The sequence below is a fragment of the Toxotes jaculatrix genome, chromosome 5, assembly GCF_017976425.1.
Source record: "Toxotes jaculatrix isolate fToxJac2 chromosome 5, fToxJac2.pri, whole genome shotgun sequence".
In the NCBI taxonomy this organism is placed as follows: Eukaryota; Metazoa; Chordata; class Actinopteri; family Toxotidae; genus Toxotes; species Toxotes jaculatrix.
The window spans coordinates 3,763,719-3,781,168 of NC_054398.1; the positions used below are offsets into that span (position 1 = coordinate 3,763,719).

Consider the following 17,450-nt stretch of genomic DNA (forward strand, 5'->3'; position numbering starts at 1 on the left):
AGAAAAATATTTTAAATGATTTCTTGCGCTTTAATTTTATCTTTTGTTACAGACACAACTCCATCCGTCGTCAGATGAACCTGTCCAGTCCGGACTTCAACCCTGCTCAGTTCCAGCGCCAGGAGTCTCTGTCTGGTTTGGGCCGAATCAAACCAGAACTCTACAAGCAGCGCTCTGTGGATGCAGAAGACGGGCGTCACACCGACAGCTGCGGGCGTCTCCATTTTATCCTGAAGTTTGACTTTGACCTGGAGCAGCTGATCGTGAAGATTCACAAGGCCCAGGACCTTCCTGCAAAGGACTTCTCAGGGACCTCAGATCCTTACGTCAAGATCTACCTGCTGCCTGACCGCAAAACCAAGCACCAGACCAAGGTGCACCGCAAGACACTCAACCCAGTGTTCGACGAGGTGTTTCTCTTTCCTGTGGCATACGCTGAGCTGTCGAGCCGAAAGCTGCATTTCAGCGTCTACGACTTTGACAGGTTCTCACGCCATGATTTGATAGGCCAAGTGGTGGTGGACAACTTCCTGGATCTTGCCGACTTTCCCCGGGAGACAAAACTGTGCCGAGACATACAATATGTAACCTCGGTGAGATACCACCTTTCATTTATTTCTATATATCCTGTCTCTTGTCTTTCTCTTCTAGAACTCATGCTTACATTACAGATTATTATGAGTAGCCTACACTCGTAGGTCTACTAGGGCAAAAGTATCTGTACCAGCCTTAATCCCATGTCCTTTCCTCAGTCAGGCCAAACTCTGCTCAAACAATCAAAAAGGGCAAAAAATCCTGTAAACCCTTGTTACAACAGCAGAGGGAAGGAGATGTATCAATGGACTTGCATCTCATTTCCCCTCCAAGTGCAACTCATCTGTGGTTTCAAGAGGCAGAGACACAGAAATATACTTAGACACAGTTAATGTTTAATGAAAGCAGTAGGAAACACTTGGGGGTGGTGACCCAGATCTACACTGACAGACTAGGGATGGATTGCCAGAGATACAGCAACATTGTCTATATTACATTATTCACTTGGATAAATCTAAAGCGTTGATGCACTGAGTAACTCAGTAAGGAAGTTAGATCCTCCTGCCAGGGAAGTCCTTAGGGTTTGCCTGTCTTGCTGAGTGAGGATTACGGGCTGACGTGGCTCAATTTGGGATAGAAACTTGTCTTTTCTGGTTTAAGAGCAAACCGTGACAACAAGGCCAAGCAGGTAGACAGCACATCTATCAGGTCAGAGGATGGTAATATCGTACTTTTGACCATGATTAAAATTACTTTGTGGAAAGAGAATTCGCAAGATTTCACAGCTTGTGGCTGATTTGTGAAACATAAGTAAATTTAACTTGGCAAAATTCTGTCTGACACCACTGCACCACTGTCTCCCGTGTCAAAATATCCGTCTATTGAATACAGAGCAATAACATTTTTGCTAAGCAAAAATCCCATCAGGTGCTCATAAAAACATGTCCATAATGTAAAAAGCACACAAACAGCAGAGATTCGAATAAACACACCAGATGAGGATTTGTGAGTCTTTAAGTCTATTACTTAAAGTCAGTGTAGGGCTTCATATTCATGTATGTGTCTCTTAAGCATTTTTGGAGTCGTTTCCTCAGCAGCTCCGCATGATCATCACGATGCTTTATTCCTTCTGGGGAACATAATGTCTTTGTTTGTACCACTAATAATGCAACAGACTGAACACTTTCTTTATGTGTTTATTGTTCAGCCTTGGAAAACTCTCATTCCCTTGTGTCTAATCGTTTTACAAAATGCACTTGCAAACACAATAAGACCTTTTCAAAGAATACATGCTCACGGTAGGTAGACGACTGAGACAACACCAAGGACAGAAGATTTGGCAATTTATATAAACAAATGAGGCCGGCGCTGTTGACTGCTGATTTAATCAGTGTTTCTTGTGCTTTCTCGCTGGTGTAGTATTTGGACGGAGGTTCACATGCTATCATTACCATTAAGCTCAAAGCACTGCAGTTCTAATGTACAGCCTAACAGAGGTGTCAGCTGTAAATCTGTTGGGGAGTCTCAGGAAAATAGCTTCCTACTTGAAATTCAAAGTCAGAGATATACAGTAAGGAATTTCTGACAGGCAGAAACACCTGGAGGAAGCAACAGGAGCAGAGGCTGCAGCTTTCCTGCACCAACGGAAGTAAACGAAACCTTGTTAATTCAAACAAGTTAAAGTTAATTCAAACAGTTCCTGCAAGGGACCCAAGTTCTGGTGACGACTTACAAACCCTCTGTCTGTACAAAGACAGCGTTGGAACAAGCTGTGTTACTACAGCTTATGATGCATTATTAGGATAATACTGTACTGCAGGAAGTAGTACTGTACATTGCTGTCAGAATGGAGAGAAAAAAGCAAGTAAAGGAAGACAGACTGGTTGGTCAGCGCTTCATGCTACAACAAGATCATGACCTAAAACATTAGAAGAAAAGAACAAGATGGTGTCTTCACACGATTCACCTGTTGTTGCATCACTAACCACAGTAAAACCCAACATGGCAACTCATATGCTTTTTAACACACCAGTATACACACACGTGCACACACGTGCACACACGTGCACACACACACACACACACACACACACACACACACACACACACACACACACTAATCCTGTTGGTTCACAATTATTGTTTTAACACCCTTCAGTCTCTAACAGCATCTCAGTTGAATAAGGTCAGTATAAATGGGTTAGAATCTCCTCTGAGGCGTCCAACTTGTGAACTATAGCTGTCCTGTCTCCTGCGTCAGAGACTGAGGAGTCCATTTTCTAAATATAATTCCTTATTAATCATCCATGTAACCAACACGAACTGCAATTAATAATGCAGACGACTGGACTTTTCTAACTGATATAACGGTTTTATCTTAAGCAACTTTGAAATACTTTCTCTTCCAAATAAAGACAATATGAATTTATCACCAATTCACTTTTGCTACTCGAATGACTAACATGAGTTATACGTTTATTTTTTAATAAATATTACACTTTGGTTCCAAAGTATGTTTCCAGATGGTGTGAAAAAGCATTTTCCCCTTCTGTATTCAATGTTATTTCTAACAGAATAATAATTTGCACTGTAGTGCAAACTGGTTCTTCCCTAACCTAAAGTCCTCAGCATCTCCCCATCTGTCCCCTTCACCCACAGTCTTACATCAATGCATTTACTTTTACAGTGAATATGTAAGATAATAAGTGGATTAAGATATTTCCATGAAGTGTCTGGTGATTAGATAAGGCTTAAACTCAGACAAAATGGAGACGTAGTTGGTTTGCAGTTTGTTTTTTTTAACTCTTCCTAACAGCAAAATCTAAAAGTGATAACTGAGTTATTCTCACAAAGACATTGAACCAAACATGGTTATAATATCTGACTAAGGCATTTACCATATGCGCCCATGCAAAACTGAACATTTGCTGTTTGCGTTTCTTTAACCTGATTTATGTGTGTGTGTGTTTATGTCACAGCACTTTGCATCTGTGAGGGACGACTGAAGAAATGTAGAGACGGGGAAGTTTCTCTCTCACTCACTGTCCCCAGCAGAACTAGGTTACCTCCCCTGGGATTACAGGGAGGGACCCTGCACTGGTCCAGTCTCCAGTCCGTGTGCATTAATCATGGCTCCTGGCACAGAACGAACCTCTAGTGATCCGGGGCCATATGCACTGGACTCTAATGTACACATATCTCTGAGCTGCATGCTTATAAAAATAAATGAGATTCATCCTGCAGGGTGTACATTATAAGGTCAGTCAGGAGAGCACTGACACAGTCCTAATGTAGTCTGTGGTGCTTGAACTTGTTACTGTATACTTAATAAGACAAGTTGATTAGTGTTTACAGTTTTAAATCTGGCACATCTCTTTTGTGAGTTTTAATTAACTCCAACCTCAAGTTATGGCGAGAGTCCTCTCTCTGTGTGGACTCATGTTTAAGCTAGTGTGTCTCTCTCTGTTAATCCACACACCATTAATTACTGAAACACTAATTAACATCCTCCTCTGGAAACCATATGTACCTCTGCTGGCTCAGAATGAACCTTACTGGAGTCTGCCCTGCACTTGTCCTTCACTCTGCAGACCCATAATGCTTCTGTGGCGTTAAAAAAAAAAAAAATCGGAATTAATGAGCATTCTATATGAGTGGTATCCCAGTTCTCTGGATCCCCATTGGCTTTTATCATTTCTATAGAGTGCACGTTGTCCTACAGTCATAGAGAAGTTACCTGCTGACATCTTTTTGTGTACTCATAGACATGGGACTTACAGGATACTCAGGAAATCACAGAGTTAAGGCCTGATCACACTGACAGCTGAAATGGTTAAACTAATTAATCTCAGTGGAATTGCCACAATCAGTGGATTCACTAAAGGGGAGCGAAGTAGATCCATGAAGCGTTTTTGTGTCACGTTCAAACTTTGAATTTTGACCTAAGAATTTGCCCCATTGTTCAAAACCAAACGGCCTGAAAAGACACTTTAATTTAACCTCCTCTCTCAGAGTACAACTGCTTATGAAAAGTGGAACGGTTTCTGAACTTATGACACACGGTAAAAATATGTTTTTTTAATGAGCTGTGTGAAGGTATTGGACCGTACAGACATAGCGTAGCATTAGGTGAAATATGCTAGTAGGAACATTTAGCTCGTGGGGCTGTATTGCACGGGGGACGCAATAAAGCAGGGGACTCACCGTGCAGCTGTCTGTCGCGTTCTTGTGTCGAGCCTCCACATGAGGTTTCCAGTGTACCTGTAGACAACAGAACAGAAAGTAGAAGGGAGGTCAGATTGTTACTGACTAGCACTGGCTTGGCTTGCTTTTGTGTAAGTGGTTAGCCCTCAGCAGCTGTAATACTTTAACAGCTGGTTTTAAAGAATTTTCACTACGTCACCAATTGTCTGGAATCTCATTTTTCACAGAGACACAAGGATCAATTTCCCGCTCTACACAAACTGAGCAGCTAAGGGATACTCTGAACTTGAATTCTCCTAGTTAATGATTGTTTTTTTTGTTTTATGTCTTAAGTGAAAAAACATTCATTTGACTCAACCACTTAAGTGCATTGTTTCCTGAGCAGATTAGTGTATTTAATGGTTTTGGAGAGTGAGGAGATTTCCCAGCTCGTCTATTATGTGAAGAGATTTGCTTTTGGAAATCCATCACGTTGTTACATGTCCTGCCTTCTTTGTCCACTGCTGATCTTTTGAGGATCTTTTGGAGACAAAGACAATGAAGACTTCAGAGACACTGTAGCCTACAGATCTTTCAGGGCCAGTCAATACTATTGACTGCAGTCTGGTTGGCCTGTAATTAGGACCTTGATAAATGGGGTCAACGTGTGCATACGCAGTGTGTGTATGTGTGTGTGCAGTTCATTCAGTAAAGGAGGTTCCCATTTCCCAATAATGATAAATGGAACCATATAACAAGCACTTGTCCTCCCATTTGCCCTTATTGACTAAGTGAGAAACATGATTCTCTAGATGCTTATGGTCAATTGAGTCAGTGGGAAATCCTTTATAAACATACGTGCAACTTATATACAGATGCATACAGCCTTTTCTTCTGTTTAAGCTCCTCTGTTCTGAAAGTTTACAGTTAGCATGTCTCTTATGCTTTCACTTCCTCTGGTATTACTCCACATACATTTCTTCTTTCTTTAAAAAAACAGTTTGACATTTTGTTTACTTTCTTTCCAAGAGTTATATGAAGGTGATACTACTCCACTCTGTGTTCTATAATAGCTACTAAATAGAGGTAGAACCAGGAAGAAATTAGCTTAGAGCTTTATAAGGAGCACCGGTGGTGAAATGAGATTCATTATATTAGTTAAAGCATAGAAGCTGTAGACGCTTCTCAGCAGGGGGTTTGAGTGTTTACTGTAATTACACTCCCAGGTCCAAGCTTATGTTACTTTGCTATGTGTAGGATCAGTGAGCATATTTGTTAGAAGACAACTTTTGATATGTTACACTTAAGACTCTCTTTGGTAAAACAGACAGATTTTTTTTTTTTTTCAAAGCTGCAAAATACTGTCTCATCTATTTATACTGTACTTCATAAATCAGCTCCACCCACTCATTTCTGTTCTTTACTGTCTCACTATTCTTTACTGAGAGTTATGAAGGATCCCTCAGCCTAACCTGATTCTGCCAGGGAATATTCATCTATACAGCTAAAGTTCAGCCTGGGCAGTGATTTATTTACTTCCACCATGTTCACTCAGGCAGATATATTGTAGGCTGCTGATTGGCCCTTGTGTAACGGGATCTCCGGTGTTTAGGAGAGCTGAGCAAACTCTCATGCCTCCTTCTCTGTCCTCTTCTCTGTCCTCATAGTACTGAGTCTATTACTATTTACAACTATCTTTTCTGAAACTGAATCAATTCCTCTTTCTAACTGCACCTCTATCAATTTAAATAATAATAATAATAAAACTAGATAAACAAAACCAAACTGGATACACTAACTAATATATAATACATGAAACATTCATGAAAACTATGTACAAAGCTGAGTAGATGCAATGAAACAACCTGAACCTGTAGCTAGTTTGCCATGGATACAGTTCCTGCAGTGAGAACATTGGTATCAAAAGTTCACAAACTAGTCTAAGAATAGTGTATTTCAGTGTTTTCAGTGACAGCAGTGAAAACACAAGAATCATTCCCGACACTCTGATAGGAACACAGAAGTTTCTGAGTAAACATGACAACCACTGGCTATGAGTTAAGCATGAGCAAAACAAACTTCATGAGAATCAAGAAATATGAGTTATTTGTATTTTAAATGCACAGGTTTACAGGTGTGTCCAGCTGTGCAGATTGTCTATAGTACAATTAAAAAACATTACCTGATACATCTTAGAGTATATATATATATACTCATTTATACTGGCATGTAAACATCTGGCTTGGCAATGGGTGACTGGAGAATCTCCTTCTGGACATGTTTTATAGATCCTATGCATTAGGAAAGGAACAGTAGGTGACTCTGAGGGTTTTATGTGACTCTGAGTTGAATGATTGTGGTTTTTAAGCTGGAGGTTGGGAAGGAGGCACACTATGAGCACTGTACTATACATTGTACATTTACATGTACAAGGTGTGGCACCGTGGTGTAACGGGGCAGTTCATAGATTTCACACATGAAGTTCATGGTTATCAGTTGATTGATCATGTACAACTGTATAGTAGATGAGTCTCAGTTCCATATACACATGCTCCTCTGCCAACTGAAGCCACACAACTGTGTTATCCATACAGACTCTGAGGACTCTGTTTCTGTATGGAGCTTCACACACACACACACACACACACACACACACACACACACACACACACACACACACACACACACACACACACACACACACAGAAAAACTTCATACCGAAGTCTCTCTCTCTCTCTCTCTCTCTCTCTCTCTCTCTGAACATCAGGCTGTTTTTCTTTTCCACATTCTAGCTTGATGTTCAGAGGCTGTAAACCTACACAGCTCCTGTATGAGCAGCTTTTTGGATTCCTACTATTTGGCATGAAATTTGATGTGGTGGTGACACCAGTGTCAAAAATGTTATTGATTTGAGACCACTAATTAGTAATATGTGCACACAAATTACTGAATTAAGAGCATAAATTATTAAATCTTGCATATATTATTTTATCCCATGACACCCCAAACAACTTTTCTTTGTGAAAACAAAATGCTTTCTGCTCTTTTTTGTTAAGTGTATTTGACAGAGGCTTTTTAAAGTCACTGTTTCATTCATGGCCCATGGTGCACACTTATTTACCACAGAGTGCTTGGAAGGAGATTTCCACCTTAAAAAAAAAACCCTGATAATGCCATGATGCCAGCCTCGACTCTAGTTAAAGAGGCAGTTGAATTGGGAAATGTTGGATCCAGTGTTTATGGAGTATGACCCATATTGGGGACTAAAGGTGTTTGTCCAATACTAAACTGTTTAATAACATCTTTAACTCAGTATAATTCAAAGCCACTGCAGCCACAAAGCCATCAGATAATATCATGGTGACATATTCTCAACATAACACTTCACAGATACACAAACACACACTGAAAGACTGAGAAAGAGAGCAGTGAGATCGAGTTAGACTGAGCCTGTGAGTATTAAAGACACGGCAAGAGAGAGGCTTGTAGATAAAGCCTGTCTGATCCTGAGGGAGAGAAGGTGCTAGTTTTATAATTGGAGAAGATGGACTGTCCACACTTTCTCTCTGCTTTATTGGAGTGCTTTAGAGCACCCGTCTAATTTCATTGGCCGAGCACAAGTGACCATAATCCTGACCGCAGGCTTGATTTGAGTGCTCATAAGAGTAGTGACCGGCACTCTATAGTCTGAAAACTGAAGTGTGCTTCATGACTGTGTGTGTGTGTGTATCATGGGAGAAGGTTATCATATTATCTGTGGAGAGCTGAAGGGCTCGCCAATCTACAGTCTGTGTACGTGCCCCTGCCTGTTTGTGTATGTCAGTTGTGCATTCCTGCGCTTGTGCCAAAATTCATATGAGCGTTACACCTCGGAGACATCATAAGCTGTACATCATTAACGCCCGGGGCTCTAAGCAGCCATGATGATGCAGTGTCAGAGGTGGATTCTGCCTCAGCAACACGTGTGATGAATCAACTCATTACACAGTCAGAATGTCACTGATCCTGCAGAACACTTGTTTGTGTGCGTGCATGTGCGCATGTGTGCGAGCGTATATATGTGTTTACATGCTCGTGGGCGTGTAGATACTGACATCCTTGATGAATCAACTCATTTTGTTCAATTTGATTTTCAGCAGAGGACCCAGAGAAGCAGCAGCAACCTAATGTGTGTGTGTGTCCGTGTGTGTGTGTGTGTGTGTTGCCTGACTCCAATTAATCCTAATCAGCATGAGGCCGAGCGCTTATTGATGTCTGAATGAAACAATGATTTTCCAGTATAACGACTAAATCTGACCTTTAACTAGGCTTTCTAACTAATTGGTTGCTACTGACAAACACTAAATACAAAATCACTCATCAATCACACACATAATCAGTGATTGGACAGAATGCATACACATCAGATAGTTGTGTTAACCTGCTTGGAAACCCTGTCCACTGAAACACAAAACAGCTGAAAGAGAAGCAAGAGAAAGTGTTAAACAGCTGGAACCAAACCTACCAGTTGCCATTTTCCTTTAAACACCCTTGTTGAGATTAAGTATCCAACATTTAGGACAAATTTGGCTCTTATCACTTCCTGTTTAAGATTTTGTAACAGGGAACTCTGTGTCAGCCCAATGTGTGGAAGAAAGCGTAAAACTACAAATCAAGAGTTTCCCCTGTAAGAAACCTTGCACGCTTATGTCTCATAAACGCAGCACTCACTCTCACACCATCACACGTTATTTTCAGACGTGTTAATTGGGAAAAGAGCTTGGCACGTGCATGAATATAGATGAGTTGTGAAAGCAGGGATATTTTCTTAGGAGTAGTTAAACAAGATGTCAGGTTTCACAAGTTCAAGCAAATGCTGAGATGAAGCAGATGTCCTAAACCAGGCCGCATATCATTTAAAGGGCATGACATTCCTGTAACAGGAAACAGGCTGATTAATAGTGAGTCATGCCATCGCTGCACACTGCAGATGTGATTAGAAAGATCTCCATGATTTTTTTTTTTTTGTTACACAAGGTGTCACAGGCTTGATCCATGTCTGAGGTGCAAAGACTTGTATCATTCCTCTAACATCTCATAATGTGCCTTCTGTTAAATCTACCCATTGAGTAGAACAAAACCTTAATCTACTTTGTTTTAATTGCTTAATCTTAATCCTTAACCAAAGCTGTTTTTCTCAAGCTTATTATTACAAGTCCAAAGTCTAGCGCTTCTTGCTAGCTGGCAAGTTAAGTGGATTAGTTTGATTCTAAATGCGACTTTTATGTATCTGTCTGGGTTTGACGTCAGATGAGGTTTTGTAAACTAAGGAAGCGAGCAATGTCTGTTGTAGCTTATAAAGAAGTACAAAGTTCTTGAGTTTAATAGCTTTTAAAGGTACCCTGTGAAGATGTTGACCACTAGCAGCACTATAGAGCTCATCTACACTCGCTGGTGGTGGTGCTCCAAGACATGTAGCAATGAGCCAACAAACGACAGGGAGAAAGAAAACTGCTTGCCAGCAAACATGGATATAAACCACAGATCAATTTTTCTAAGAGGCCACGCATAATACTATTGTTTTGACTCGTATTCTTTTGTTTTCCTTCTGGCAGTGGTCAAATTATGCTTTTCATAATCTAGTTTACATTTTTTTAATAACTCAGTCCTCTAATGAAGTTACAACATAAAAACTCTGGTGGGAAAAGCTGAGACTAGGTGTATATATATGGTGAACATTCCAGTAAGTGCAATTTGTTACTAATAACCTTCAAAAGTAATGCATCATCGTTTATGAAAAACTGTATTTCCCCTAGTGAAATTCATCTTTTTAATATGATGCTTAGCATGAAAATCACTCCGATTTCTGATGTGACTCTTCCTTCATAAGTGTTTTCTCCCTTGCAAGAGGAGACTTGTGTTAAATGAGGATTTAACTCGGAATTAAAGTTTGTTACTAAGCTACCATTATGAGAAAATAATGAACAGTACTGATATAAAACTGTAATATCTTAAATTGCAGGACAATGTGGACCTGGGAGAGCTGATGTTCTCATTGTGCTATCTCCCTACGGCTGGCAGGCTTACCATCACTATGATCAAAGCCAGAAATCTCAAAGCCATGGACATCACTGGAGCCTCAGGTGGGAGCTGAGTGTTTTGTTTAATGGATCCCCATTCCAACACATTTTGACATGCTTATTGAAAGTACCCCGTTGTCTGTCTCCAGATCCTTATGTGAAAGTGTCCCTGATGTGTGAAGGCCGGAGGCTAAAGAAGAGGAAGACGTCCACCAAGCGGAACACTCTGAACCCAGTGTACAATGAAGCCATCGTGTTTGATGTTCCTCCTGAGAACATCGACCAGATCAGCTTGCTCATAGCCGTCATGGACTATGATCGGTTAGTAAGTTACCCACATATGTCAGTTTAATCTACACCACATTAACTGATGCAACTAGTTGGTGTCTCCATGTGTTATTTTCTGCTGTCCTACAGGGTTGGACATAATGAAGTGATTGGAGTCTGCAGGGTGGGCAATGAAGCTGAGAGTCTGGGACGTGACCACTGGAGCGAAATGCTGACGTACCCTCGGAAACCCATCGCACACTGGCACCCACTCATAGAGGTATGGCTAGAATGCTGATATTTAGCAGGTAAAGTTTCCCATGTTTAACATTTTAGTTTAGTGTGTTAGCATGCTAACAATTACCAGTTAGTACTAAACACAAAGTAGCCCACAGCTGAGGGTGATGGGACTCTCATGAGTTTAGCTGGTAGTTGGTCATAAACCAAAGTACTGGACAAATTAAACCAGACAAATTTAACAAATAGGACCAGGTGAGGACACAAGATACAGTTGAGAAATTACCATAGTTATTACAGTTTATCCTGAGGGGGGCATGAATGTGTGACCCAAATTTCATGGCAATGTGTCCAATTCTTATCAAGACATTTCACTCAGAATCACAAATGTCAATCTCATGATGGCATTAGAGGAAATGTCACAGGATCAAAAAATATCATTAGGATTCATCCTCTGGGAATACTCAATTTCTGTTCAAACTTTTGTGACAACCCCTCGAGTAGATGGTGAGATGTTTTACTTCATATGTGAATATTTGGTGGTACTTGATGAAAAGTCTGGGAATCACCAAAGTCTGTAGCATTCAACCTCTGGGGGAGCATTAATATTTGAACCAAATTTAATGGCAAGTCATCCAATGGCTGTTAAAACATTTCACTCGAAATGACAAAAAGTCAGAGGATTGCAGATCAACTGACACAAAAAATCTGCTATATAATCAACAAGAAGGTAGAATTGTTTTCTCCACTGAAGGCTTACTCCTGACGACTTATTAATTAATAAGTGATCAGCTTTTGATGTTGTAGAGGTAAAAAGCCTATTATTCACATTTTGTAATGGCTTTGATTTCAAATGGAAGAAAGCAGTCACATAATTCCTGACCTCTGAATCACCACCCACATGTCCCCATTTGTACAGCCATTCATGTAGTGAAATGAAACAAAACGGCAATTCAGACTCATTATCAGCCTGAGAAATCAGAATATTTAAGTAAAACATTCTTGTGTATTTAAAGAACAAACTGCAGTAGTCATTTTAATGAGGCACTTTTATGCAATGGAGTGTACAAAACTAGACAAAGCCTTAATTCAGAAAAGAACAAACTTAAGATAAATAAATGAAGTGAATCTAAATGAGTTTTCATATTCCTTGTTGTCACGTTGTGTATTCTATTTTGAGGTACAGTAAAAAAAAAAAAAAAAAAAAAAAAAGAAATAAAACAATTACATAACAAAAAATACTGCATAACCCTCATGTGTACTTGACTTGTTTTGCTGTGATTGCCACAACAGAGGCACCTAGCTTACAGAAAGAGAGAGACACAGAGAGAGGCGGCTACATTCACTGAGCTGTTTCTATTTCTGAATTCCCAGCCCACACTCATTAAAAAAACAGAGCACGTTAAAACAGATGCCGGACTGATTCATGTAAATTCATACTGAGTTGTCAAAGCTAAATCTATTGGTATTCCGCTAACGGGGTCAAAAGATAAAACGCTTCAAAATGGATTGCTGTCTGGGTAAATGTAACGCCTAGCATCAGCTATGACACGCATTAGCATCTGCCACCTAATACGTGTCCTTCCTCTCTTTTGAAGAATTCCACTTCAGCTTTACTTAGAGAAGTGTTGGTATATTTAGCACTCCCTACAGAATGTAATGGGCAATGAGCAGCTAGCTGGAAGCTAACTTGTCAGCTATAAACATTGGTCTTCAAAAGGTCACAAGGTGTGTTGATGTAAGCCCTCTCAAGCCGTGATTATTTTTATCACCAGAGGAGGTCTGGGCCCTCAGGATTATTATTCCACCTCTAATGATCATGTCAGTGATTTTCTTCAGCTACCCACAGGACACAAATCAGGCCACCTAACATATGATAGGATGAGTATCTATTTATTTTACCATACAGATGACTGACCGAAGTTACGTGTGCTGCTTACCCGAAGTGATGCTAAAGTTTGACAATGATGGCTGCTACAAGTGTTTTATTTAGCAGAGAGAGTTGTGAATGGTCTATCTCCACTCAGTTTTTGTGGGTGTGTAAATGTGTATTCATTGTGAGCAAGCAACAGGAGATCCAAATGGATTTTGTTGTGTTTTTGAGAAGAGTGTTAAAGCTGTTAGAGCCCTTTTTACACCATAAGTCACAGTTTTCTTTAGTTGCATTCTGACACTGCGATCCTTCCCACTTCTTCACGTTAAACGCTCTGTGTTTTACTGAGCGTGCCATCAAGCTGCAGAGGTAAATGAAGCACGGCTTGTCACACTGCGTTTACCAGAGGACTCGCAGCATTGGTGGGAGGTCAGTGACCCTGATATTGCCAACAGTGGCGAAGCTAGAAGAGCTCGCTTACTGTCTCAAGAGCCATTTGTACAGCACTAAAACATGCACACACAAACACACACACTCAGAGGTTCTGTCAGACAATCTCAAGTAGCAGTGTCTTATCTGAGGCCATTAGCAGCAGCAGCAGCAGTGGACTACAGCAGCAGGGCCTCAGATCCAGACTAATGGCTTATCTGTGTTTCCTTAAAAGATCTACACAGAAGCCCAGAGGAGACAAAGCCTACTGGACATGTCTCACATGTATGCACACATATACACACATACACACACACAGAATTATGCACACATTTTCTACAATGATATGCACACATTAAGTATTCACACACACACACAAAATACTTAAATTCAACACATAAATCCAAACACATGCAACATTCTGTCCATCAAGTGTGCCCACACACGCACGCATGCACACGCACACACGCAAGTACACGCACACACACATGTGCGCGCATGCACACACACAAACTCTATCTGACACACACACAGGTTTCTTACCCACTTTAGGCTTTTATGGCTTTTCTGAAGTGTTGGAGTAAGCCTCGCTGACCCTCTGACCACAGACTGAGAGCATTAATAATTCACCAGCTTGATCTCTTCAGCCAGGACTGTAAACACGCAAACACAGACACACACACACACATGCACACACACAAACAAAGACCAACAACAACAAAATGCTCTTGAATTCTCCAGAGTCATTTCAAGCCGGTTCTGATGCTATTGAGTGGAAAGCAAAGGGAATGAAGAAAGCAGAGCGCTCAGTTGCCTCCACTTTGTCACATGAATGAATGGCTGAATAACAGAAAGCCACACCGGAGGTACTGCTCTCACCAAGCCATCTTTGAGCTTGTCTGCTTGGCTTTTCAGTTTCACTGGGCTGGCTCAGATTTAAAACAAACCGCCATGGTAGCCTGCATGGTCAACCTGCTCCAGGGACAAAATAGCAAGTTACCGTGTGTACTATCATTATAAATGAATGAATGAATAATTTCTGTACCATTTCTTACAGAAAGAGCTTTAATGTAGCTTGTAGACCTCTTTCACGGATAATTGAACTTGTCTTAAGGCCTGGTCACAACAACATTTAAAATCTATGCAACAAAATCTATATTTTATCAGATTTGTAATAAACCTGGGTACATTTTTTTTTTTTTGCATCAGGTTAAACTTTTATGAATTTTGACCCAAAAATGTGAGTTATTGACCAATAGCAAAATGTCTTCATAGTGTTGATGTTTAAGGGAAAAAAGGGATGTTTAAAATTAAAGCAGCTATCTCGGTTTATGAGCCATGACACACCGTACACTCCTCTTCAACCTGCTGTGTTGGACTTTAAACTGCTCCACAGCAGAGGAATGGTTTACACACAGTTATGAGACAGGAGTTGATGGTACAAATACATCTTTGTTATAAAATGTGTGAACTTATTGTTCTGTTAAAAGGGGGTTAACACAATAATGGGCTCGCAAACTGGCACTTAGCAAGCCTGCTAGTTTGGAGAGCTTTTTCGCCCTCTTTAATAAAACTCTTTACCGAATGAAATGGTGTATAACCAAACCAACTGAAAACAAAACTGACGGTGGGAGTAAACAGCCCAGTGCAGAGAAAATAGAAAGAAGCTCAGGCAGCTCAAGTGACTAGTGCTAGCATGCAGCAATTATTGGCCACTAGGGGGCAGCTGAACAAGCGGTAAACGGCATTCATTTGCTAGTTGCAACCTTGGGTATATCAGAGCTTTTTTCCTCTACAAACAGCTGCCTGCAGCATCTGGAAGTGAAGTTCACGGTAAAACCAAAACAATCAGCTGAAAGACATTAAAAGAGTATGTAGAGCTGAAGAGAATGGCACAGTCGTATATGGTTATTCTCTGTGGATGTGTCACTATAAATGACCTATTTCACATGTCACTCAAGCCATTGTTCATATAAAACATAAATTAGTACAGTTTTAAGTCTTGTAAAGTCCTATACAAATTATGTGCAACTAACTGACATGCAGTGAAGATCAGGCTTTTTGGGTAGGCCCAGTGGTCTCTGGTATACTGGCAAGTTGGAGATCCAGTGGAAGAAATGTTTCATCACTACATGGACATTCCTCCAGCACAACCCACAGATCAAAGTAACAGCTTTACAGCTTTATCTCACAAGACTCAAAGACTGTAAATACACAAAAACATCAGTAGGGTTTTCTTTCAGTGCAAAACGTTGGTATTATCAGGACTTTTGTTTCACCTCTGTCTGTTACTAACTGGATCATCCCCACTCTTTCTCTTTCTTTGCTGTGGTGCAGTGGGTCGGACAGGGAGCGACAGTGAGTGGAAGCCAAGGAGGATCCACCAATTCACTGAAGACACCACCGTCACCATGACCGACTACACACACACAAATACACACAAACACACACACACACAAATACAGACAGACACAAAGAGCCTCGGGGTGGTAGAATGATGGATGGTGGATCAGCAGACAGTTCTTCTAATACGTTAAAAGATAAAGTACAAGGTGTGACTAACAAGCGACTACAGTAGTAACTTCAGCTATAAGCCATTACTCAAACTGATGTGTCATTAGATTGAACTAGGCTTTAGTGTGCTTAAGGCTGCTGCAAAGGCTAATCCCCACTTCTAGTGTCCTCACAACCAAAAAAAAAAAAAAAAAACACTTAACTACATTCCAACTGACCTACTACAGTACTTTCATTCATCACTTTGAGTTGTTATTAACAATATTAACAGGCTGAGATTATTTAACAGGTTTTTTTTTCTTTTCTTTTTTTCCTTTTTTTTAATCAAATTGCAGTTTGTGGACCAAAAATCATTCATGTTTAGGTGAACGTGTGAAGCTGTGACTAGTGATTTGTGTGTGTGATCAGCTGTCATTGATGCAGTAAGAGTTAGAGAGTTAGGCAGCGTTACAGAAGTAGAAATGAGAGGGCATTCCTGTTTCAGCTCTTTGTTGTTGTGTTGAACATTGAAACCTCTCATGCACTGGTTATAAAGTATGTGGCCTAAGCTCTGGGGCAGCCAGGGCAGGCATGAAAAAAAAAGAGATTATTTTAATGTAAACCTTAGTTTTACTGCAGCGGGTGATTTTCTCACAGAACTCTTCCTGTAAAGACATAAACTGAAAAGTATTTGCTCTAAGAATGTGTAAAGCAGCTGACTGATGGAACATACAAGTGTTTTATTTACTGCATGTTAAATTGTCATACTTTGTTAACAGGGTGTGGTCAGAGTAAAGCAAACCGAGGCATCACAGTTGTCATCGGTGTTGGAGGTGGCCATGAAACTGGCCTGTTTTCCTGGTAAAAGGGCAATTCCCCTCATCTCCTCCAAGCTAACATCAGCTAACATCTAATCTCCAAGTGTGACTGCCAGTGATTCTCTGTGATTGTCTGGGCCTTCTGATTTCTTACAGCTCGGGTATTATTTTTGTAGCTTTGTCGTCATTCCTGTTGTCATCATAACACTGCACTCATCAAGTCACGTAACCCAGAAACCAACCGGTGCTCTTATGTTGGAAGTGGTTCAGTTAGTTTGAGGCTATTTGATTGAACACATCTTAATGTAGGAATATGCGCCCATGTGAATCCAATGTAATCTAAAATGCACTCGGGGGCAACAGAACAAGTTGAATCATGCTGGATAATGGCCAGAGCTACAAAAATAAGACACAATAAAGTTGCAATAAACCACACATATCTTTTCATGACGATGTCTTAGATGCAGTTCCATAGTCTTCAGAGAGCCTTGTATCACTAACATCGCTCTCTTCAAACCAGTGGGAAATCCCTTGTGCCTTTTTGATGGGGGCTTTGT

At 40.5% G+C, this 17,450-nt stretch overlaps 1 protein-coding gene across 2 annotated transcripts in view; it reads left to right on the forward strand.

Moving 5' to 3' along the window:
* The window catches only part of syt9b (synaptotagmin IXb), a 31,829-nt gene extending 15,512 nt beyond the window's left edge, over positions 1-16,317 (forward strand). Inside the window, exons 4-9 of one of the 2 annotated variants that reach the window (XM_041037718.1) lie at positions 53-593; positions 10,719-10,839; positions 10,926-11,097; positions 11,194-11,323; positions 15,454-15,456; positions 15,932-16,317. In XM_041037718.1, the coding sequence (XP_040893652.1) occupies positions 53-593; positions 10,719-10,839; positions 10,926-11,097; positions 11,194-11,323; positions 15,454-15,456; positions 15,932-15,997 (1,033 nt within the window). In that variant the 3' untranslated portion in view covers positions 15,998-16,317. Of the gene's footprint in view, positions 1-52; positions 594-10,718; positions 10,840-10,925; positions 11,098-11,193; positions 11,324-15,453; positions 15,457-15,919 lie in introns of both variants that reach the window. The other variant, XM_041037717.1, reaches the window with a different exon arrangement.
* Positions 16,318-17,450: the final 1,133 nt, after the last annotated feature.